Here is a 25,126-nt window from a genome sequence, read left to right as displayed (position 1 = left end):
TACCTTTGAGATCCCTAGATTTGGCCATTAAATCCTTGAAATTTCAATTTCTGAAAAAATCATTTGTTTTCATGTCTGTATTGGTATGATTTTATTGGTGTAGTGTAAGCTAGCTTGAGAATTGCCTATTTCGTTGATTTTTTTATTTGCATAAGTTCTTTTTCAATATCCTTTATATTCATATAAACTAGTTTGAAAATATTTTTAGCAATTTGAACTTTGTCTTAATTTTTAGTGGTATTTTGGGAAAACTTCATGTTTTATTTTATTTTTATTTTTTATTTATTTATTTTTTTTTTTTAAAGATTTTATTTATTTATTCATGATAGTCACACAGAGAGAGAGAGACAGAGAGGCAGAGACACAGGCAGAGGGAGAAGCAGGCTCCATGCAGGGAGCCCGACGTGGGATTCGATCCCGGGTCTCCAGGATCGTGCCCTGGGCCAAAGGCAGGCGCCAAACCGCTGCGCCACCCAGGGATCCCAAACTTCATGTTTTAAAATTTACATAGGTATTAACCTTTTTGTTGTGGTTTATCTTTTTTTTAATTTTATATATTTATTTGGGAGAGAGTAGGAGAGTGTGAGAGAGCTCAAGCGGGGTGAGGGGCAGGAGAAGCAGACTCCCTGCTGAGTGGGGCAGGGCATGATCCTGCTTCTGGATAATGACTTGAACTGAAGGCAGAAGCTTAACCAACTGAGCCACCCAGTGCCCCAGTTCTTTTTTTTTTTTTTTAAGATTTTATTTATTTTGTTTTATTTAATTTATTTTTTTAACAATTTTATTTATTCATGAGAGACACAGAGAGAGAGAGAGAGAGGCAGAGACACAGGCAGAGGGAGAAGCAGACTCCATACAGGGAGCCGACACGGGACTCGATCCTAGGTCTCCAGGATCACACCCTGGGCCGAAGGCGGCACTAAACCGAAGGCGGCACTAAACCGCTGAGCCACAGGGCTGCCCTATTTATTTTGTTTTAGAGAAAAAGAGTGCTTAAGTGGGGGAGGGACGGGGGAGAGGGAGAGAATCTCAAGCAGACTTTGTGCTGAGCCTACATGGGGCTCGATCCCGGGACCCTGAGATCATGCCTCAGCTGAAACTAAGAGTTGGATGCTTCACCAACTGAGCCACCCAGGCACTTCTTTATCTTTAGTTTAGTACTTATGACATAAGGAAGATATTAGAATCATTTTTTCTTTTTTTTCTTTTTCTTTTTCTTTTTTTTTTAAAGATTTATCTATTTATTCATGAGAGACACAGGCAGAGGGATAAGCAGGTTCCATGCAGGGAGCGGGACGTGGGACTCGACCCCTGGTCTCCAGGATTACGCCCTGGGCTGAAGGCAGCGCTGAACCACTGAGCCACCCAGGCTGCCCTAAATCATTTTTTCTAGTTTTTATTTCTGATTAAATCATCAGTCAACCTCTGGTTAATTTGGCATATGATGCATAAGGTATAGGGAATCTGTCTTAGCTTTTTTTGGAGTAGAAAACTTGGAAATGGGAAATAGGTTTTACATTCTAATTCAATTCTAATGAAAGGAAGGAAAGCTGACAAGGACTGAGGAACTGCCTATAAATCTTGAAGAATGCTGTGATGGATTAGTAGTATCTTCCCATCATAGCTATGAGGAAGGGTATTGAGAGGATAGTGACAGCATCCTATCTGTAATCTGAAATTTGTTCCAATTTTATTTATTGAATATTCTCTTGGAGATACCACTTTGAAGTGAATTCAAAGTAAAATTGGACTGTCTTGTTTTGCTCTTTTTCCTTATTATTAGGGTTATGCCAGTGTTAAAACAAATTTAAGTTCTCCTGCCTTTCTGCTTTGAAGTTTGAAAGTAATCATCAATAAAATTGCCATGTTTTATATTTTAATTGGAGGTAACACTTTTTCATTCTTTCAGTGAAGCGTATAGTTATTATTTTAAACTGTTGGCCTGTAAGGTTTCCAGTTTTTCTCCTTCCCCAACTTTTAATTTTTAAAATTTTATTATTTTTGTCCTTTAAACATTCTTTTTTTTTTTTTGTCCTTTAAATATTCTAGTGGCCAGGAAATGGTATAGAATAACTGCCAAATCACATAAATTAACTTTTTTGTTAATGGTTGTCATCCCAGAAAGAACACTGCTGTTGGTCAATTCAAACTGTGTGGTAGTTTCTGTAAGTTGTCTGGGCTGGCGACTGAATGTGGTTGGTATACTCATCTTTCCATGGTTCAGAGAAAAAGGCAGCTTCCCTGTTTGGCACCCTTAAGATCTTCTGTCTCAGGAAGTGGCATCTAGTCTCGGTCTTGAGTGATAGAGATTCTCTAGTAAGGGTTGATCTGTTTCAACAGCTCTCTAACAGCTCTCCCAGGTCAGGTTACGCCCAGTCCAGTTTGTCTAACACTCCTCAAATTTTGTCTGCTGTTTGGAACAATGAAGGCACAATTTCAGGCTGGAGTAATTAATGCAGGTCCATTATTCCATAAAGGCTCCACACAGGAAGCCTCATCTGCCCAAAGAAGTACAGAGCATACTTGTTAACAAGATTATCTTTCTCTAAACACCACTGTGGATCTTTCTTTTATAGTGGCAGAGCATGAGCTTTTTTATTTATTTATTTTTAAGATTTTTTTTTAAGTTAATAAAAGTCTTTTTTTAAGATTTATTTATTTATTTATTTGTTTGTTTATGATAGAGAGAGAGAGACAGACAGACACAGGAGGAGGAGAAGCAGGCTCCATGCTGGGAGCCCGACGTGGGACTTGATCCCTGGTCTCCAGGATTGCGCCCTGGGCCAAAGGCAGGCGCTAAACCACTGAGCCACCCAGGGATCCCCTATTTTTAAGATTCTAAAGTAATCTCTATACCTAACCTTAGGCTCAAACTTAAACTCTAATATCAGCAGTCACATGTTCCATGGACTGAGCCACTAGGAGCCCCTGGAGCGTGAACTCTTTGTTGAGTTTTTCACACTGAGCTCCATAATGATGGGTGCTGCGACTTTAAGCACAGAACTGACTTTTACCTCCTGCACTTTCATATCCTCCAGAGTGGGCAGCTCTGGTAGGATAGTGGTAGCCTTGAGCTGTAGGAGGCACCCCAGCCTCATTGTCCTTATCTCCTAACTTTTTATTTTGAGAAATATAAAATTTATTGGCAAGTTGCTAGACTTGTATAATGAATACCCCTTGTACTCCTTATGAAGATTCATGAATTGTTAACATATATAACATGTAACTATTGCTGTATTACATAGATACTCACTTGAATATCCCCTGAAGTGTTTGAGTTAATTGCAGAAGTGATTGTAAATAGTGAGGCATGTTGTGCCTGAGAACAAGGACCTCGTTTTAGTAAACACAATAAAAGTGCCACAGTCAGGAAATTTAACAGTATAATTCTCTTATCCAATATACAGTCTATATTCAGACTATTCCAGTTTGTCACAATCATGTCTTTTTTAAGATGTATTTATTTATTAGAAAGAGAGTGTGTGCGCAAGCTCCTGTAAGTGGGGGTGGTGGTAGAGGAGGGACAGAGGAGGGAAAGAGGGAGAGGGGGAGAGAATCCCAAGCAGATTCCCTGCTGAGCATGGAGCCTGACATGGGGCTCAATCTCTCAACCCTGAAATCATGATCTGAGCTGAAATCAAAAGTCAGATGACCAACCAACTTGACCACCCAGGTGCCCCAATAGTGTCTTTTAAAGATGGATTTTCCCCCCAATCCAGGACCACACATTGTATTTATTTGTCATATTAAGGTAGGAAATGTTGGGGTTTGGAGCTGATGGCCAAGAAAGAATTTTTTTTTTAAGGATTTTATTTATTAGAGAGTATGAGCAGGGGGAGGGGCAGAAGGCAAGAGAGAAGCAGATTCCCTGCTGAGCAGGAAGCTTGATGTAAGCTTGATCTGAGGACTTCCAAGATCATGACCCAAGCCAAAGGCAGATGCTTAACTGACTGAGCCACCCAGATGCCCCTAAAAAGGTGGTTTTATTAAAGCAGGGAGACAGGACCTGTGGACAGTAAAAGCTGCACTAGGGTCATGAGGAGGGACCATTTACTTTCAAGGTGCCAGGGGTTAGGGATAGCATAAGTCACTAAGGAATTTTGGATGCAGGGTTTCCAGGACCTTGAGAGGGCTAGCTATTATTAGGAAAAGGCTATTTATTACTGTCTAATAAAACCTTCGTCATGAGACCCTTCAGATGTATATTGGTGGGCCACATGCTTGGGGAATGATTGCCAACTTATATCTTGGGTGGAGGGTAGAGATGAAGGAAGTTTCTTTTCTTTTCTTTTTCTTTTTTTTTTTTTTTTTGAAGGAAGCTTCCAATGAACTTTTTATATGTTAAAGAAGACCTACTGGGTCCTGGGATTGGGCTAAGATTTAAGATTGCCTTTTGCCCCTAGCAAAGTATTAACATTGAGGCAGCTGAGGGATGTCATTTGCCTGTTTCAAGGACATTTCAGTGGGTTGTAAGTAGTAACAAAATTTAATTTTTCTTTTGTCTTTGCTTCCCATATCAATAGGTCTTTATTCTTTAACCTCTAGGACATTTCCCTGGTCTTTTTTGTCTTTCTCGATATTTCGAAGAATTCTGTTAGTTTAGTTTAGTTTTGGTTTGTTTTTTAAAGATTTTATTTTGGGAGAGAGAGAGAGAGAGCGCACACGCGAGAGAATGCACACCAGCAGGGGGAGTAGCAGAGGGAGAGGGAGAAGCAGACTCCCTGCTGAGCAGGGAGCCCGATGTGGGGCTCAGTCCCAGGACCCTGGGATCATGACCTGCGCCAAAGGCAGATGGTTAACCTACTGAGCCACCCAAGTGCCCCTGGGTTAATTGTTTTCAAACTAATTTCCATTTTGACAGAAAATCATCTTTGAGATTTTCAAATTCATTAGTGTGGAACTATAGTTATCTATATAGTTTGATAGTCTGTTTTTTTCTTCCCACATCTTTGACCCCATAATAATTTTATTTTTATTTTTATTTCTTTTTCCATAATAATTTTAGAATAATGTTTTTCAGTGTATTCAGGGAATTTTGAAAAATTTAAATGAAAATTTTTCTTCTTTGCAAAGTTGTAATATTTATAGATTTTGAGTTAAAAACTTAAAAAATAAAAACTTAAACTTAAAAATTCCTACTTTGCATTGAAAAATTCATATAAACTGCATTCATTGAAAGCATAATAAACTAGAAAGTACTGATAAGCAAAATGAAGAAAATAAGTTCTAAATCTTTGCACTCATATGTAACAGCTATTGACATTTTGGTCTCTTCCCTTCCAAACTTGAGGGAATAAGAGGGTATGTGTGAGAAAGACATGAAAAGAATTTTGTGGGGCACCTGGGTGGCTCAGTAGGTTAAGCATTTGACTTCGGTTCAGATTGGGTTCTCTGCTCAACAGGCAGTCTGCTTCTCCCTCTCTCTTTGCTCTTCCCCCAACAGTGAAAGAATGGAAAAGTCTAGGTGCCATATGATCTTATTAAAGGGAAACAACTGGAGAGAGATTCCTTCTATCAGTCCACATTTAGATTCTTACCAAGTACTGTTAATAATTCCTAATGGTTATATGAATTACTTTTCTAATTCTTAGAATCTCTGTTTATGGGAATGGGGGAACATTAGAGAAGTGAATGTTTGTAGAAAGTCGCAAATTATGAAAATATTAAATTGTTTGGAACTCAGTTTCATATAATGCTATGGCCAGAAAATGAATTTTTCTTACTTTAATATTTAGCATTTGCCTTTAAATATGCAAAACATTCACCATTCGAAAAATACAAAATAGACAGTATAAAGTCTCCCTGTCATTTTTGTGTCTTAGGCTCTTGAGTCCCTTCCTCAGATGCTGGCCATCAGTGCTACCAGTTTCCAAGTATCTTCCCAGAGATAGGTTTTGAATATACAAGAAAATCTGTATATATCACAAAATAAATTTGGAATGACCTCATTATTTTAGTCTGATTCTCTTTAATAGTACTATCATTTATATAGTCATACTTCAGAGTTACTGTGGATTTGGTTCCATCACCACATTGAAGTGAATATTTCAATAAAATGAGTCAAATGAAATTTTTGGCTTCCCTGTCCATATAAAAGTTATGTTTACACTATATGGTAGTCTATTAAGTGTGTAATAGCATTATGTCTAAAAAATATACATATCTTATTTTATTTTTTTAAAGATTTATATTTATTTATTCATGAGAGATACAGAGGCAAAGACATAGTCAGAGGGAGAAACAGGCTCCCCACAAGGAACCCAGTGCAGGACTCGATCCCAGATCCTGGAATCACAACCTGAGCCGAAGGCAGATGCCCAACCGCCACCTAGGAGCCACCTACGGGTCCCTACATACCATATTTTAAAAGTATCTTATTACTAAGAAAGCTAACCATTATTTGAGCTTTCGGTGTATCATAATCTTTTTGCTGATGGAGGATTTTGCCTCGTTGTTGATGGCTGCTAACTGATCAGGGTGGTGGTTGCTGAGGGTTGGGTGGAACTGTGACATTTTCCTAAAATAAGACAACAGTGAAGTTTGCCGCACCGATGGACTCTTCCTTTCACAGATGATTTCTCTGTTGTATGCAACACTGTTTGATAGCATTGTACCCAGAGTAGAAATTTTTTAAAATTAGAGTCAGTTTTGTCGAACCCTGCTGTTCCTTTATGTGAAATATTTTAACATTGTTGTCATTTCAACAGTCTTCTCAGCGTCTATAGAGGAGTAGATTCCATCTCAAGAAACTACTTTCTTTGCCCAGCCATAAGAAAACAACTCCTCATCTGTTAAAATTTTATCATGTGATTGCAGCAACTTAATTATATCTTCAGGCTCCACTTCTAATTTTAATTCTGTTTTCATCACATTTGCCATTAGTTTTTCCACTGAAGTCTTGAGCCCCTGAATGTCCATGAGGATTGGAATCTATTTCTTTCAAACTCCTGTAATGTTGATATTTTGACCTCCTCCTATGAATCACAAATGTTCTTAATGGCATCTACAATGATGAATCCTTGCCACAAAGTTTTCAGTTTACTTTGTCTAGATTCATCAGACTAATCACTATCTTTGGCAGTTACAGCTTTACAGATTGTTTATTTTTTTAAAGATTAATTGCTTTATTTTAGAGAGAGTACATATGTGAGTTGGGGGACGGGCAGAGGGAGAGCCTCTTCAAGACTACTTCCCACTGGATGGGGAGCCTGATGTAGGGCTCAGTCCCAGGAGATCATATCATCATGACCTGAGCCATCATGACCTCTTACCAAGAGTCAATTGCTTAACTGACTAAGCCATCCAAGTGCCCCTACAAATTGTATTTTTAAATCCTAAGACTCATAAGTCAAAATTACTCTTTGGTCATAGGTTGCAGAGTGGATGTTGTATTAGCATATATGAAAACAACATTAATCTCATACAACTCCATGTACTTGGGGGGCCAGATGCATTGTCAATGTAATATTTTGAAAGGAATTTTTTTTTCTGAGCAATAGGTCTCAACAATAGGTTAAAAATACTCAGTAAACCGTGTTGTAAACAGATGTGCTGTCATCCATGCTTTGTTCCATTTATAGACCACAGGCAGAGTAGATTTAGCATACTTCTTAAAGGCATTAGGATTTTCAGAACAGTCAATGAGCATTGGCTTCAGCCTATAGTCACCAGTTGCGTTAGCCCCTAGCAAGAGAGTTAGCCTGTCCTATGAAGCTTTGAAGCCAGGCATTGACTTCTACTCTCTAGCTATGAAAGTCCTAGGAGGCATCTTTTTCCAATACAAGACTGTTTAATTGACATTGAAAATCCGTTGTTGGGCCTCTGGGTGGCTCAGTGGTTGAGTGTTTGCCTTTGGCTTAGGTCATGATCCTGGGGTCCTGGGATTGAGTCTCTCATCAGGTTCCCTGTGGGGGACCTGCTTCTCCTTCTGACTCTCTCTGTGTCTCTCAGGAATAAATAAATCTTAAAAAGAAAAGAAAAGAAAAAAATCTGTTTTTTTTTTTTTTTTTTTTTTTTTAGTTTTTATTTATTTATGATAGTCACAGAGAGAGAGAGAGAGAGGCAGAGACACAGGCAGAGGGAAAAGCAGGCTCCATGCACCGGGAGCCCGACATGGGATTCGATCCCGGGTCTCCAGGATCGCGCCCTGAGCCAAAGGCAGGCGCCAAACCGCTGCGCCACCCAGGGATCCCTGTTGTTTTTAGTGTAGCCACCTTCATTAATTATCTTAGCTAGATCTTCTGAATAAGTTGCTGCAGCTTCTACATCAGCACTTGCTGTTTTGCCTTGCACTGCTATGTTATGGAGATAGCTTCTTTCCTTAAACATCATGAGCCAACCGCTGCTAGCTTCAAACTTTTCTTCTGCAGCCTCCCCAATTCTCTGAGACTTCATACAAGTGAAAAGAGTTAGGGCCTTGCTCTGGACTAGGTTTTGCTTAAGGGAATATTGTGGCTGGTTTGATCTTCTATCCAAACTACTAAAACTTTCTCCATATGTTAGTGTCCAGAATATATAAAGAACTTATACAGTTAAACATAAAAAAAATCCTCCAAATAATCTGATTGAAAAATGGGCAGAAGAACTGAATAGACATTTTTCCAAGGAAGACATATAGGTGGCCAATAGACATGTGAAAAGATACTCAACTTCACTTATCATCAGGGAAATGCAAATCAAAATCACAATGAGCTATCACTTGCACTTGTCAGAATGGCTAGCATCAAAAAGAAGAAATTGTCTGGCTCAGTCAGTGGAGCATGTGACTCTTGATCTTGGGGTTATGAGTTTGAGCCCCACACTGGGTGTAGAGATTACTTAAAAAAAATATATGTATATACACACACATATATAAAATATATATATATATATATACATATATACACACACACACATACATAAAACAAGTTGGTGGGAATGTAGAACTGGTGCAACCACTGTGAAGATTCCTCAAAAAATTAAAATTAGAAATACCATATGATCCAGTAATTGTACTACTGGGTATTCACCCAAAGAAAATGAAAACACTAACTTGAAAAGATCCTAATTAGCGAAAACACTAATTTGAAATAATGCTTGTTGCAGCATTTTTACAATAGCTAAGATATGGAAGCAATTCAAGTATCCATCAATATATGAGTGAATAAAGAAGATGTGGTATATGTATACAATGGTATATTACTCAGCTATTGAAAGAATGAGATCTTGTTATGTGTAACATTATAGATGGACCTAGAGGGTATAATGCTAAATAAGTCAGAGAATGATGAAATAATAAATTATTTCATTTGTATGTGGAATATAAAGATAAAACAAATGAATAAACAAGCAGACAGAAGGTAGAAACAAACCCATAAATACAGAGAACAAAACTGGTGGTTGCCAGATGGGAGGAAGGTGGTAGAATGACAAAATGGGGTAAATCAGACTGGGAGATAACAGGCTTCCAATTATGGAATGAATAAGTCATAGGGACAGAGGGCACGATGACATAGGGAATATACTAAGTGGTATTGTAATAGTGTTCTGTGATGACAGATGGTAGCTACAGTTGTGGTGAGCATAAAATGATGTATATAGACTTGCTGAACCACTATGTTGTAAGCCCCAAACTAATGTAACATTGTGTGTCAACTATCCTTTAAAAAAAAAAAAGGAAGGGGATGCCTGGGTGGCTCAGTGGTTAAGTGTCTGCCTTTGGCCCAGGGCGAGTCCCGGGATCGAGTCCCACATCGGGCTCCCTGCATGCAGCCTGCTTCTCTCTCTGCCTATGTCTCTGCCCCTCTCTCTGTGTCTCTCATGAATAAATAAATAAAATCTTAAAAAAACAAAAACAAAACAAAGCAGTATACCAAAAACAAAACAAAACCCCAAATACCTTTCTTCATATCACCAATAAAGGGATTTTCCTTTCTTACCATTTATGTGTTTACTGGAGTAATGCTTTTAATCTCCTTCAAGAACTTTTCCTTTGTATTCGTAACTTGGCTTTTTGGCAAAGAGCTCTCCCTCTTAGCCTTTCTTGGCTTTCAGCATGCCTTCTTCTCTAAGCTTAATCATTTCTAGCGTTTTATTTAAAGTGAGGGATGTGTAACTTTTTCCCCTGGACACTGAGAGGCCATTGTAGGGTTATTAACCATCACACACAGGTAATTGATGCAAGGATACATCAGAAGTAGAGGTATTAGGGGGCTTTTTTCTTGTGTATTGGCTTTTTTTTTTTTTTAACTTTTAAAGAGAGATAAAGTAATACTATTTTCAAGAATGTCCTTAATTATATAATCTTATTAGTTACCATTTTATGTATGTGTTCTTGTTACAATTAGACTGTATAAAGGGACAATTTTTTCTCTCACTGAAGGGATTAAATGTTTTACTGAGTTGGCTGTTTTCTGAGTCTGAGCACTCTGATTAACAGATGTAGGGAAAAGGGCTTTATGGTATTGAAGCAGTTGCTTAAGACCAACAATGTCCTTTTTGTGAAAATCTGAAGGTTCCTAAAAAATGGAATAGCATGACATCATCACTGTTCATCCAAGGAGCATTCCTCAAGTAATAACTGAATATACTGTGATTATCAGTACCCTTCCCCCATCTTCTTTATGTTGCTTTGACTGATGTTATTGTCAGTTATTAGACTTTGTTTTACAAATGTGGAACAGTTCTGAAAATCATAATTTGATCTGAAATTTTAAAATAAATTATATTGGATTTTTTTATTCTGGTTTCATTGGGCTTTTTTAAACATTTTTTTTAAAAGATTTTATTTGGGGATCCCTGGGTGGCGCAGGGGTTTGGCGCCTGCCTTTGGCCCAGGGCGCGATCCTGGAGACCCGGGATCGCATCCCACGTCGGGCTCCCGGTGCATGGAGCCTGCTTCTCCCTCTGCCTGTGTCTCTGCCTCTCTCTCTTTCTCTCTCTGTGACTATCATAAATAAATAAACATTTAAAAAAAAATTAAAAAAAAATAAATAAATAAAAAATAAAAGATTTTATTTATTTATTCATAGAGACACAGAGAGAGAGAGAGGCAGAGACACAGGCAGAGGGAGAAGCAGGCTCTGCAGGAAACCCGACATGGGACTCGATCCCGGGTCTCCAGGATCACACCTCGGACTGCCTGCTAAACTGCTGCGCCACTGGGGCTGCCCTCATTGAGCTTTTTTAGATAAATGTTTTAGGGTGGAACAAAATGGTACCAACCCACAAAAATTGTTTTTGTCTTTTATATTCAGCCCTAAATAACGTAATAAATGATAAGCTTCTTTGGTCTAAATATAACCTAACAGCCTGTTTTTTGTTTTTTTTTTTAAGATTGCATGTATAGTCTCATAGTATGTTTAAGAACTTATTATAAATATTTATGTCTTTTAAGCCTGAGCTATAGTTTTATCTAGCTGTATTAGTCCTGTGTGTTGGGTATTCATGTACCTAATACTCATTTTTTGCATACTGGAGAAATTACGGAGTTTATGATTAGGGTTGTTGTGAAAGCTCTTCTGTGCTGTTTCTTTCCCTGTAATTATTCATGACTGATTTTTAAAATGGACAAGACTCAAATCCAAGTGCCTTTGTCAGTTTTAACTTTGATGACTCTGTCGTAGCAGTATTCTGAACGAGTGTAGGCAACCAAGATATGATGCAAAGTTTTGTTTTTATTTTATTGTATATTTTTTAAAGATTTTATTTATTTATTTGTTCATGAGAGACACAGAGAGTGACAGAGACACAGGCAGAGCGAGAGGCAGGCACCCTGCGGGGAACCCAATGTAGGACCTGATCCCAGGACTTTGGGACCCCGACCTGAGCCAAAGGCAGACGCTCAACCACTGAGCCAGGCATCCCACAAAGTTTTATATAAAAGTATTTTACTTTTGGGAATTTGAGGATGTATAGAAAACCAGTTATGCAGTGGATAGTATAAACTCTAGCCTAGCAGTGTAATGGAGTATTTCAGGGATTTCTAACATTGTTTGAGTTCGTTTATTTATTTATTTATTTATTTATTTATTTATTTATTATCTATCTATTTATTTAGGTGTCCATTTTATTTTTCATTTTTTCTGTCTTCTTGCAGCCCAAAGAGTGTGCACAAATGTTGGGTGTGTTTTCTTTATCTTTTTCCCAGTTGTGGAAGTTGAACATGTGATGATTGTTGAAAATTTGGAACATAAGGAAAGTATAGACTTGTGAATATTGTCCATAATACTGGCCATAACTACCAACATATAATCCATACTGCTTTGTTGTATTGCCTTCTTTGCAAAAACTACAGTATATATAATTTTTGCTTTCATTCTTTTTATTATGAAATCAAACATCCAGAAGTTTGGCAAACAAATAGCTTAATGAATTATTATAAGTAAAATTCCCTTGTTAATCACTACCTAAGACAAGAAATGGAACTTTGCTAGCCATTCTAGATGTTCCTCCGACTGTCTCAGAGGAGTTGCAACCCCTTATTTTTCCTACAGTAACTACTGTCCTAACTTTTTTTTTTTTTATTTTTATTTATTTATGATAGTCACACAGAGAGAGAGAGAGGCAGAGACATAGGCAGAGGGAGAAGCAGGCTCCATGCACCAGGAGCCTGACGTGGGATTCGATCCCGGGTCTCCAGGATCAAGCCCTGGGCCAAAGGCAGGCGCTAAACCGCTGCACCACCCAGGGATCCCAGTCCTAACTTTTCTAGTAAAAGTTTCTAGGAGTTTCTTTACAGTTTCATCTCCTCTCCCTCTCCCTCTCCCCCTCCCTCCCTCCCTCCCTCCCTTCCCTCCTTCCTTCCTTTCTTCCTTCCTCTCTCTCTCTCTTTCTCTCTCTCTCTCTCTCTCTCTCTCTCTCCCCACCCAGGATGGAGCTTGAACTCATGACCCTGAGATCAAGAATTGCATGCTTTACTGACTGAGCCAGCCAGGCACTCCATTTATTGTTCTTACTATATAAATCCTCTTTTGAATATTTATAGATCTATCTAAATACTTCTTTTTTTCTTTTACTGTGTTGTGTATTCTTTGGGATTTTCCATGTAATGTCAGCAATTAGAGAGTTTTATTTATTTATTTATTTATTTTTATTATGTATTTCTTTTTCTTATTGCATGGGCTCGCACTTCTAGTACAGTGTTGAAGAGGAGTGAATAGAATAGACATTCTTCCTTAGTTTCTACTCATTAGGGGAAATCTTTTAGTTGTTAATCATTATCATGTTAGCTAGTTTTTTGTAGATACTCTTAGCCAGGTTAATGATGTTCCCTTTTATTCCTGGTTTCTGAATGTTTTTATCACAAATGCTTGTTGAATTTGTCAAATCCTTTTCTGCCTCTGTTGATGTGATCATATATTTCTTTTTTCTTTAGTCTGTTTAGAATGGTGAATTAAATTCAGGAACTTAGAGCTATTCCTTCTTCCTTTCAGTGTTCTAAGAGTATGTAGTAATATTTCCCCTTTGATTTCTATGTTTGCTAGTTAGTATCTGTTCTTGTTTTCCTTGGTTAGTTTGGCAGAGGTCTTTCAGTTTTGTTGAGTTTTTTTTAATTACCCAAAGGAATTGTCTCTTGGTTTGATTGATTTTTCTATATTGGTTTTTTTGTTTTCTAATTTCATTGATTTCTATTCTGTTTCTTTAATATCTCCTTTCTTATATTTATTTTTGTGTTTTTTAAAAAAAGATTTATTCATTTATTCAGTTTGGAAAGGGGGGCGCAGAAGGAGAGAGAATCTCAAGCAGACTCTGAGCTGAGATGGAGCCCTACGCGGGGCTTGATCTCATGATTCTGAGATCACTACCTGAGCGGAAACTAAGAGTCTTACACTTGATCAGCTGTGCCATCCAGGTACCTCTGTTTTTGGTTTCAGTAGCTTTTCTTGTCATAGGTTTTTTTTGTTTTTTTTTTTTTAATGTAAGCTCCATGCCCAGTATGGAACCCAATGTGAGGCCTGAACTCACAACACTGAGATTATGACCTGAACTCAGATAAAGAGAGTGAGACCCTTAACTGACTGAGCCACCCAGGCTCCCTTCTCTTTATATATTCTAAAGATGAAGTGTAGATTACTTATTTGAAATCTTTTTTTCTGATATAGATTAAGTGCCTTGAACTTTTATGTATGTAAGCACTGTATTAGTTGTATCCTACAAATCTTATGTTGTATTTTTATTTTCATTCAATTTGTATTCTTTTTTTAAATTCTATTTTTAGGGACACCTGTGGCTCAGCAGTTGAGCATCTGCCTTGGGCTCAGGGCATGATCCCAGGTCTGGGGATCGAGTCCCGTATTGGGCTCCCTGTGGGAAGCCTGCTTCTCCTTCTGCCTATGTCTCTGCCTCTCTTTGTCTCTCATGAATAAATAAATAAAATCTTTTTTTTTTTAAAGGCCTCTACTTAAAAAAAAAAAAATTTGTTTTTTAATTCTGTTTTAAGTAATCTCTACACCCAGTGTGGGGCCCAAACTGACAACCCCAAGACCACAAGTTGTATGCTCTTTAGACTGAGCCAGCCAGGCACCCTAATTTGTATTTTTTTCTAATTTCCCTTGAAACTTCTTTATTGACCCATGGATTACTTAGAAGTGTGCGTTTAATTTCCAGATTTTGTAGGTTTTTTTTTTTTAAGTTACATTTTGATACTGACTTTAAATGTAATTACATTGTGGTCAGATAATATATTTTGTATGAGTTGAAATTATTTATGCCTGTTAAGATTTGTTTTATGGCCCAGAATGTAATCTGTCTTGGTGTGAATATCATGTGCTCTTGAAAAGAATGTATATTCTGTTGTTGTCAAGCATAGTATTCTAGAAATGTCATTAGGTAAAGTTGACTGATGTTGTTCTATGTATTTTCAGACTACTTTTTCTTTGAGTTTCTTAGCAGCATTGGAGTCTCCTAGTATAATTATAGACTAATATGATTTCTCTTTTCTGTTGTATCAGTTTTTGCTTCATCAATTTGTAGCTCTTTTGTCAGGTGAAGACAAATTTGGGATTTGTTAGTGGAATCATATCATTATTTAATGTTCTTTATCTCTTGTGATTTTTTTTTTTAGTTGGGAAGTCTATTTTGTCTGATTCTAATGTAGCTACTCTAGCTTTCTTTTGTTTAATATTTTGTATTTCTTTTAGAGTAGGTCCGCTGGCAATAGATTCTCTTAGTTTTGTATCATGTAAGAATCTTCCTTTCTCTTTTTCTTTCTTTCTCTTTTTCCCCTTCATTCCTATAGAAGACTTCTGCCAGGTTCAGAATTATGTTCTGGCTTGGTAGTTCTTTCCTTTTATCACCTTAAAGATATTATTCCACTTTCTGTGGACTCCACTGTTTTTTACACAAAATCTGTTACTCAAATTTTAAATTATCTTTTTCTAATATTTTGATGAGGTGTGTCTAGCCTGACTTTCTTTGAATCTGTCCTATTTGGGGTTTGTTGAGTTTCTTGAATCTCGAAATTTATGTCTTTTATCAAATCTGTGAAGTTTTCAGACATTACTAAAAAAATCTTTTTTCTCTACCAATTTATTTTCCCTCTCCTTAATAATACCAATGATTTGAAATGTAGACAATTTGATAGTGTCATAAGTCACTAAGGCTTGATTCAGTTTTTTCAATCTGTTCTTTAGTTTCATTTAATTTCTATTGCTGTCTTAAAGTTTACTCTTTCTTCTTTAATCTCTGTTGTGCAACTGAGCCCATACAATGAGGTTTTTTTTTTTTTCATTTTTTTTTTTTAAAGTAAGTAACATGCCCAACATGGGTTTTGAACTCATAACTCCAAGGTCAAGAGTTGCGTGCTCTACAGACTGTGCAGGAGTTGCTTGCCCTACATACAGACTGTGCCAGACAGGCACCCCTCATTTATGATACTGAGTTTTTTATGTGATTCTTTTTTTTTGTTTATTAATGAGAGACACAGGGAGAGAGGCAAAGACATATAGGCAGAGGGAGAGGCAGGTTCCCCATAGGGAACTGATTCAGGACTTGATCCCAGAACCCCAGGATCACACCCTGAGCTGAAGGCAGATAGATGCTTACCACCGAGTCACCGAGGTGCCCTTTTGTGTGATTTTTAAAAAAAATTTTGTATTTCTCTACTAAGAACTTAACGTCTTTTCAGTTGTTTCCATAGTGTTAACCTTACCTCATTTGTTATGGTTGTAATAACTGCTTTTTAAGTCTTTTTGTAATAATTCCAACATGAATCATCTCAAAATAGGCATCTGTTGGTCCTCTGTTCCCTTGATAATTTGTCATATTTACCAGTTTTGTGTGTGTGTGTGTGTGTGTGTTGTTTGTTTTTACATGTAGAGTAATTTTGGATTTTATCTTGGACACTGTGAATATTATGTTGTCATTTCTGAGTCCTATTAATATGCTCTAGAGAATGTTGATTTGTTTTCATTTTCAGTAGACACCAACTGGTTTAAATGGGAAGTTCTATCTCACTTTCTATAGGTGGTGGTTCCAGTATCAATTCTGTTTTCTTTTTTTTTTTTTTTTTTTTTAAGATTTAAAAAAAATTTATTCATGAGAGACACAGAGACATAGGCAGAGGGGGAAGCAGGCTCCCTGCAGGGAGCCTGATTCAGAACTCGATCCCAGGACCCCAGGATCACTACCTGAGCCGAAGGCAGACACAACCACTGAGCCAACCAGGCATCCCTCAGTTCTATTTTCAAAACCTTTGCTGTGCTCTTTGGATTTGCCCTGAGCTATGCCTTTCAGTGATAGTATGAGACTTGGCAGTGGTTTATATTATAGATTAATTGTCTTTAGTGTAGCCTTCATTTCACTTGAGTCTACACAAGTGCAAATCAGTATTTGTTTTGGCTTATACCAAAAGAAAAGAATTAGAGATCTCTTTTCCATCTCTCTCTTGTCCACGATTTTCCTCCATACTCTTCAGTTTCCAGTGGCTATTTCCCTGTTCTTCTGATCAGAAAGACAAGTTTTTCCCTGAGCATTAAGACCTGTGCTTTGTACAAGTCTTCATAATGGGGCTACCCTTAAGTGAAGTGGGGAAAGGAAAGAGGAGTTTAAGAAAATAATGGGAATCCCCTTCATACTTTTTGGGTCAACAAGAACCCTGTTTTCCAATTTTTCTGGCCAAAGAGATAGGCTTTCTTATGTTTTGTTGTTGTTGTTGTTGTTGTTTGTTTTTCTGTTCCTAGGGCAGTGCAGTTCTGTGACTGAGGAGACAAAAGAGAAAATAATGGCTTTCCCCCTCCCAGTCTTTAGATCTCCTTTTTCTGGTCCTTTGGATGGAAAGAGGGGATTTGATTTCTTCAAGGGTTTTCTTGTCAGCACCCTGAACATAGTTCTGTAATTCAGGCTATAAGAGGTCAAAGCCAGGAATTAAAGAAGGGAAATATAATCTAAAACTCATGGCTGTACCCATCAAGTTTTAACTTCTCTCGCCAGTAATTTATATTACCTGTTTATGGAATGCTGATGTATATCCTTTGGCCGTTTATTTATATGTTGATGAATTAGCTACTTTCTAGTGATTTGAATAATATTTATATATTTAAGGAATATGCCTCCTTAATTGTGTTTGCTCTGAATGTTTCAGTTTTTGTGATTGACTCAAATTTTTTTGACATACAAAATTGTAAAATGCATTAGTCCTTTGTGAATTAAAAAAAAATGCTAATAGCCTTTTTTGGATGTTCTCCATAGTCAGAGTATGTATTCTTCTAGTTCTAAAAATGTTCTATTTTATTTCCCTCAAATTTAAAATGCAATGTAAATTTCTTAAAATTATAAAAGCAATTGCTATAAAAATTCAGATAATACAGATGTGTAGGCCAGCAATAATGCTTTTTATGGTTCTGCTTTATCCAAGAAAATATTAATATTTCAATACATATCCTTCTATACCTTGTTCATAAATTTGCACTATATAGAGAGTGCACACGTAAGAGAGTGTGTATATGGTACTTAGATTTTTATACATGTGTATATTGCACTTAGATTTAAGCCATTTAATTTTTTAAAGTTGTTAATTGAAGTATAATTTACACATAGTGAAATGCATCCATTTTAAGTGTTCAATTAGAGTTTTACAACTGAATAACATAATATAGTACATAATACAAGTGTATACACTAGTATTCTGTTATCCCTAGAAACTCCTTTGGGCCCTTTTGTCCTCCATACCCACCCTAAGTAACATTGGATATATTACTTGAGACTAATTTTGCCTATATGAGAATTTATCAGGGGAATCATTAAGTACGTACTCTTTTGTTTTTGGCTTCTTTTGCTGAGTGAACGGAATGTTTTTGATATTCATGTGTGTTTCTTCATGTGTCAGTAGTTTATTCCTGTTTATTGCTGTGAATAGTATTTCATTGTGTAAATATGCCACAATTCTATTATACATTTACTTGTTGAGAGGCATTTGTATTTGCAGTTTTGGACTGTTACGAATAAAACTATTATGTGCAAGTTTTTGTGTACCTGTGTTTTCTTTTCTTTGAATAAATGACTAGTTCAGGAATTGCTCCTTCATATAGTAAATATTTATTTTTCTTGATAAGCATCTGCTAAACAGTTTTCCAAAATGGTTGTACTGTTTTATACTCCCATTAGCGATATAATGATTTCCAGTTCTGACCTTGTGCCTTTATCATTTCTTATATTCTCTGTAAGTATCTTTGGCATGGATTCCTTAAAGTGGTATTTTTGTGTGAAATGATAAGTGCATATATGTTTTGGCTAGATTTTTCTCCTTAGGGTTTGCACTGTTTTATCATTACCGCTATTAATGGATGAGTGCATACGTATTTCCCTTCTACCGTACCATCAGCATGTGGTGAATTTTTGCGTTTCTGATAGATACAAATGAAATCTTAGTATAGTTTTAATTTATAGTTCTCTTACTTGAAGTGATTTGGAACATATTTTCGTATATTTAATAGTTAATTTTATTTTTTAAAGATTTTATTTATTTATTCATGAGAGATACAGAGAGAGAGAGAGAGAGAGAGAGAGGCAGAGACACAGGCAAAGGGAGAAGCAGGCTCCAAGCAGAGAGCCCGATGTGGGACTAGATCCCGGGTCTCCAGGATCATGCCCTGGGCAGAAGGCAGCGCTAAACCGCTGAGCCACCAGGGCTGCCCTAATGGTTGTTCAGATTTAAGCCATTTAATTTTTTAAAGTTTTTAATTTAATTCAAGTATAGTCTTTTTTCTGTGAACTCACATATCTGCTGTATTTTTTCTCTGCTGTTTTTTGGAACATTTTGGATATTAAGGATATCAGATTGTTGGTTTTTTTCTTTCCTTTTTTTTTTAACTCTATATATTAGCGTTATTAACCCTTTGTAAACCTAAGTTTCAAGCTTTTTTCCCCCAAGTTTATCTTTTTTTTTTCTTTCTTTTTGTTTGGAGTGTCTTTTTCCATGACCACTCTTTCCAAGTTTTTTTTTTTTTTAATATTGTTAAATATGTATCATTCTTTGTTATTATTGTTTTGGATTTGGATCATAAAGTTTCCTCTATCCCTGATTATGGAGGAACTTCTTTTATTTGTAGTTTCACTTTTTAAATTTTATTTTATTTATTTATTTTTTAAAGATTTATTTATTCATGAGAGAGAGAGAGAGAGAGGCAGAGAAACAGGCAGAGGGAGAAGCAGACTTCATGCAGGGAGCCTGATGCGGGACTCAATCCCGGGACTCCAGGATTACGCCCTGAGCTGAAGACAAATGCCCAACCACTGAGCCACCCAGGTGTTCCTTAAAATCTTATTTAAGTAATTTCCACACCCAGTGAGGGGCTCAAACTCATGACTCCAAGATCAAGAATCACATGCTCTTCTGAATGACCCAGCCAGTCGCCGAGTTTTATTTTTTAAATTTCTATTTCTGACCCATATGTAATTATGGTGTTCATTTTGAGGAACAGTTCTCATTTTATTTTTTGCCAAATAGTTATTGGAGTGTCCAAGCATCACTTAGGCAGTTTTTCCTCATTTATTTGGGATGCCTCTGAAGCCACTTAGCAGTAATGTTTACATAAGATATGTGAGTGTAATAATTTTTATGTATATATTTTTTAAGATTTTATTTATTTATTCATGAGAGACAGAGAGGCAGAGACACAGACAGAGGGAGAAGCAGGCTCCACGCGGGGAGCTTGACGCGGGACTCAATCCCGGGTCTCCAGGATCACGCCCTGGGCTGAAGGCGGCGCTAAACTGCTGAGCCACCTGGGCTGCCCTATATTTCTTTTTCTAAATGGATTCTCAATTTTCTCAACATTTATTTTTTTCTCCTTTCGTTGTATGCTAAATTCCAAGACAGCCATATTTGAGTGTGTTGCTTGTCCTATTTTCAAGTATTCTAATGATGCCATAGTTATCTTTTAGTATTAGATAGTGTAAATGTTCAGTTCCCCCATTATTTATTTCTCTGATTTTCTGGAGTGTGCTAGCCCATTCTCGAAAATAGATTATTTTCATTGTACAGATTAGGAAAATGAGGCTACCTGAGCTCACAGTTTGTAAATAGTGTTGACAGGATTCATGTCCAGGCAGTTTTTTCCAGAACCCAGGTTCTAAAGCCTCTCAGTTACGACAGCTATTTTTAAAAACGAGTAATCTGATACAAAGGAACTGATACCAGAACACCAGGGAGTTTACTGGTTATCTGTAGTATCTACTTATCTAATGATGCAGATTTGATAAAGGCCATATTTTAATGTGAATCAGGTTTATGGGGAAACAGTTGTCTGTGTGAAAATCATTATTTCTTCCATTGTAGTTTTCTTTGGATTGTCTGTATTAGAGTTGATTAAATACTGGCAAATGGTATCTGAAAGGAAAAGAAACATAACTTACTGAATTAAATATTTTGTGTATTTTCTTATATTTGAATATCATTAATAGATGAGAATCTTCCTGGTGTCAAAGACATACTATTGGTACATCTTAAGTTGTTAATGCAGATTTTTGATAGCTATGTGTTATCTCTTCTGATGCGTGCGCTGTATCTGGATTAGGTAAATCTTGAAGTATTGACATAGAAAGGCTTCTATGATATAAAGATTTGTTTACTTTTTAAAGTATACATACACTATTTACTTGTATACTATGGATATTAAGAATCTTTTTTTTTTTTAAAGTACCACAGGTAATTGTGATCATGAGCCAGATGAGGAACTACTATACTAGTAGACCATACTTCCTTCTCAGTGAAAATCTAGACCTGAGATAATTTTGTATATGCTGTCAGAAAATGATCTTATACTAATTATTCTTAGTAGCTTTTGCTTTTCCTGACTTTTTTCTTTTTTTATTTCTCTACAGTAGTTTATGCCAGTGTGGCTTCATTCATACAGATGAACCAAGGATTGGGATAGCAGTATAAAATTAGAATCAGAGAACTGATTGCCCAGCAGGATGCCATCAACTAACCGAGCGGGCAGCCTGAAGGACCCTGAAATTGCAGAGCTCTTCTTCAAAGAAGATCCAGAGAAGCTCTTTACAGATCTCAGAGAAATTGGCCATGGAAGCTTTGGAGCAGTGTATTTTGTAAGTGTTAAAGGCTTAATGTCAGTGACCAGCATTTACTTAATATTTAGTCCTGGCGAGTAAAAAACAATAATATAAAGAATCATAGGCAGTAGTCCGTTTTATAATCACTTGCATAGATGTATGTATATAATATGAAAGTAGATAGTTTTATTTATTGAGCTTCTTGGATTATTGAAAAAATGGGAAAGATTTTTATTTTGCTTTAACTTACATGTGGTTTGGCATTTTAGCACAGTAGTTTGAGGAGTCTAATGACTTGCATTACTACAGAATTAAATTTTTATAGAACACTGACTTCTGTAAAGTCTCATACGTAGTCAATTTTAGTGTTGAGGAATTCTAGGATTATTGTTTGACAGAAGCTATGTACCAAAGTCTTTTTTCTTGTGTGTATATGTGTGTGTGTTGTGCTAAAAGAATCCTCAAATTTACCATTTTAATCATTTTTAAATGTACAATTTGTGGTGTTAATTACGCTCACAATGTTGTACAACCATTACCACTATTTTCAAAACTTTTTTTTATCACCCCAAACAATAAGCTCTGTATTTATTTGCAATAACTTCTTCTCCCTCTACCTAATCTCTGATCTACTTTTTTCTATGAATTTGCCTATTGTAGATATTTCATATGAATGGAATCATACAATATTTGTACTTTTGTGACTAGCTTATATCGCTTAGGATACTGTATAGCTTAACACCTCACAGGTCAACCATGCTGTAGCATGTATCAGTACTTCATTCCTTTTTATAGCTGAATAATACCCCATTGTATAAATATACCATGGTTTGTTTATCCATTCATTTGTTGATGGACACTAGATTGTGTCCACCTTTTGACTATTGTGAATAAATGCTATAATGAACACTGGTGTACAAATATCTGTTTCAGTCACTGTTTTCAAATTTGAGTGTGTACCTAGGAGTGAAAAATACTAGATCACATTGTGATTTTAGGTTTAACTTTTTGAGGAACTGACAAACTGTACCATAGTGCTTGTACCCTGTTTCCATTCCCATCAGCAATTTACCAGAATTCGGATTATTCCATATCCTCACAAATGCCTGTTATTTTTTTATTACTTTGATTATAGCCATCCTACTCGTTGTGAAGTAGTAACTTGATGTTTTGATTTGTATTTTCCTATTACTAAAAATGTTCAGCATCTTTTCATGTGTTTATTAGTCATTTGTATATCTTCTTTGGAGAAATGTCTATTCAAATAGTTTGCCCATTTTAAAATTTGGGTTGTCTTTTTGTTGTGGAGTTGTAAGGGTTCTTTACGTATTCTTAATATTAAATCCTTAACCAGATACATGAATTGCAAATATTTTCTTCTGTTCTGTAGTTTATCTTTTCACTTTCTTGATAATGTCCTTTGATGTACAAAAGTTTTAAATTTGGATTAAATCCAATTGGTCTATTTTTGGTCATTGTTACTTATGCTCTAGGTGTTATATCTAAGAATCCATTGCTAAATCCAAGGTCATGAAGATTTACTTTTATGTTTTCTTTTAAGGGTTTTATGCTCTTAGCTCTTATTTACAGGTCATTGATTCACTTTGAGTTAATTTTTGCATATATTAATGGGGTAAAGGTCCAATTTCATTGTTTTGTATGTGGAAATTCATTTGTTCCAGTGCTCTCTATTGAAGAGACTATTCTTTCCCTGTTGAATTATCTTAACATCTTTTTGGAATCAATTGACCATATCGTATGGGTTTACTTCTGAACTCTCAGTTCTTTTCCATTTGTTGACATATCCATCTTTATGTTAGTATAATACTGTTTTGATTACTGTAGCTTTGTAGTAAGTTTGAGATCAGGGATAACTTTATTAATCTTTTTAAGGATAGTTTTAGCTATGTGGGGGTCCTTGGAATTCCATATAGATTTGGGAATCGGCTTTTCCTTTCTGCTGTTGGAACTTTGTTAGGGATTATTTAAATCCATAGATTATGCTTGGTAGTATGGCATCTTACTAATACTAAGTCTTAACTATCTGTGAACACAAGATGTTCTTCTAAACTTTTATTTAGGTCTTTAATTTTGTCAGCAATGTTTTATAGTTTTCAGTGTACAGTTGTACTTCATTGCTTAAATTTAGTCATTAGTATGTTATTTTAGCTGCTATTGTAAATGGATTTACTTTTTTAATTCCCTCTTAAAGAGATTGTTCATTTCTGGTATATAGAAACAAGTGATTTATGTGAATTGATTTTTACTCTAGTTTTGCTAAATTTATTAGCTCTAGTATCTTTCATGTGGATACTTTGGAATTCTGTATATAAGATCATGTCACTTGGGGCACCTGGGTGGCTCAATTGGTTAAGTGTCTACCTTTGGCTCAAGTCATGACCTCAGGGTCCTGATAACCTCAAGCCCCACGTCAGGCACTCTGCTCAGCAAGAAGTCTGCTTCTCCCTCTTGCTCTCCCTCTGTGTGCTCCCTCTCTCTTTGTCTCCCTCAAAGAAAAAAAAGATTAACCTTTAAAAAAAAAAGTATAAAAAATTGTTTTATTTCTTCCTTTCTAATTTGGATGCTTTTTATTTGTTTTTATTATGTTTGTTCTAATTAGAACTTTGATGGCAGTGATGAAAGTGAGCATCCTTGTTTCCGGATCTTAAATAGAAAGCTTTTTTCCATTTTTCATCATTGAGAATAATGTTATCTGTGGGGTTTTCGTAAATAATCTTTATCATATTGAAGATCTTTCTATTTGTAATTTTTTGAGTGTTTTTTTCATGAAAGTTGTTGTACTCTTTTTTTTTTTGTACTCTGTTATATACCTTTTTGATATCGATTAAGATGATCATATGGTTTTTCTCCTTGGTTCTGTTAATGTAGTAAATTACATTATTGATATTGTTATATTGAACCACTCTTGCATTTCTGGGATAAATTCCACTTTGTCATGGTTTATAATCCTTTTATATAGGCTGTTGTTTTTGGTTTGATTGTACTTTGACTACATCTGTATTCATAAGAGATACTGTAATTTACTTATGATTTTCTTGGTCTAGTGTTTGTATCAGGCTAATACTGGCCTCATTGAGTTAGGAAGTGTTCTTTTATTTTTTGGAAGAGTTGGTGAAGAATTGTGTTAATTCTTCTTTAAATGTTTGCTAGAATTCACAGTGAAGGCATCTGGTTATAGACTTTGTTTTTTATTGCTCGTTCAGTGTTAACTTGTTAGAGGTCTGTTGCTATTTTTTATTTTCCTTTTTAAAGATTTTATTATTTGACAGAGAGAGAGCAAGAGAGCACATGCAGAGGGAAAGGGAGAAACAGGCTCCCCACTAAGCAGAGAGTCTGTCATGGAGCTCAATCCCAGGACCCTGGGATTATAATTTGAGTCAAGGACAGACGCTTAACCGACTGAGCCATCCAGGTGTCCCTATTTTTTATTTTCTTAAGTTACTTTATTTGTGGGTTCTAGGAATTTGTTTCATCTAGGTTATCTAATTTATTGGTATACAGTTGTGCATAGAAATGTCATATAACCCTTTTTATTTCTGTAGGTTGGTTGTAATGTTCCCACTCATACCTGGTTTTAGTTATTTAGTATTTTGGCTCTTCTCTCAAGAGAGCAAGA

The 25,126-nt window shown here is 36.2% G+C and overlaps 1 protein-coding gene across 2 annotated transcripts in view; it reads left to right on the top strand.

The window, feature by feature from the left end:
* TAOK1 (TAO kinase 1) overlaps nucleotides 1-25,126 on the top strand; it is a 158,824-nt gene that overhangs the window by 37,518 nt on the left and 96,180 nt on the right. Inside the window, exon 2 of one of the 2 annotated variants that reach the window (XM_077851919.1) lies at nucleotides 21,304-21,525. In XM_077851919.1, coding sequence (XP_077708045.1) covers nucleotides 21,394-21,525 — 132 coding nt within the window. In that variant the 5' untranslated portion in view covers nucleotides 21,304-21,393. Of the gene's footprint in view, nucleotides 1-21,300; nucleotides 21,526-25,126 lie in introns of both variants that reach the window. The other variant, XM_077851918.1, reaches the window with a different exon arrangement.

Source organism: Canis aureus, chromosome 16, assembly GCF_053574225.1.
Source record: "Canis aureus isolate CA01 chromosome 16, VMU_Caureus_v.1.0, whole genome shotgun sequence".
In the NCBI taxonomy this organism is placed as follows: domain Eukaryota; kingdom Metazoa; phylum Chordata; class Mammalia; order Carnivora; family Canidae; genus Canis; species Canis aureus.
Note: the sequence above shows the minus strand (reverse complement) of the source record. Positions and strands in the feature narration are given on the sequence as shown.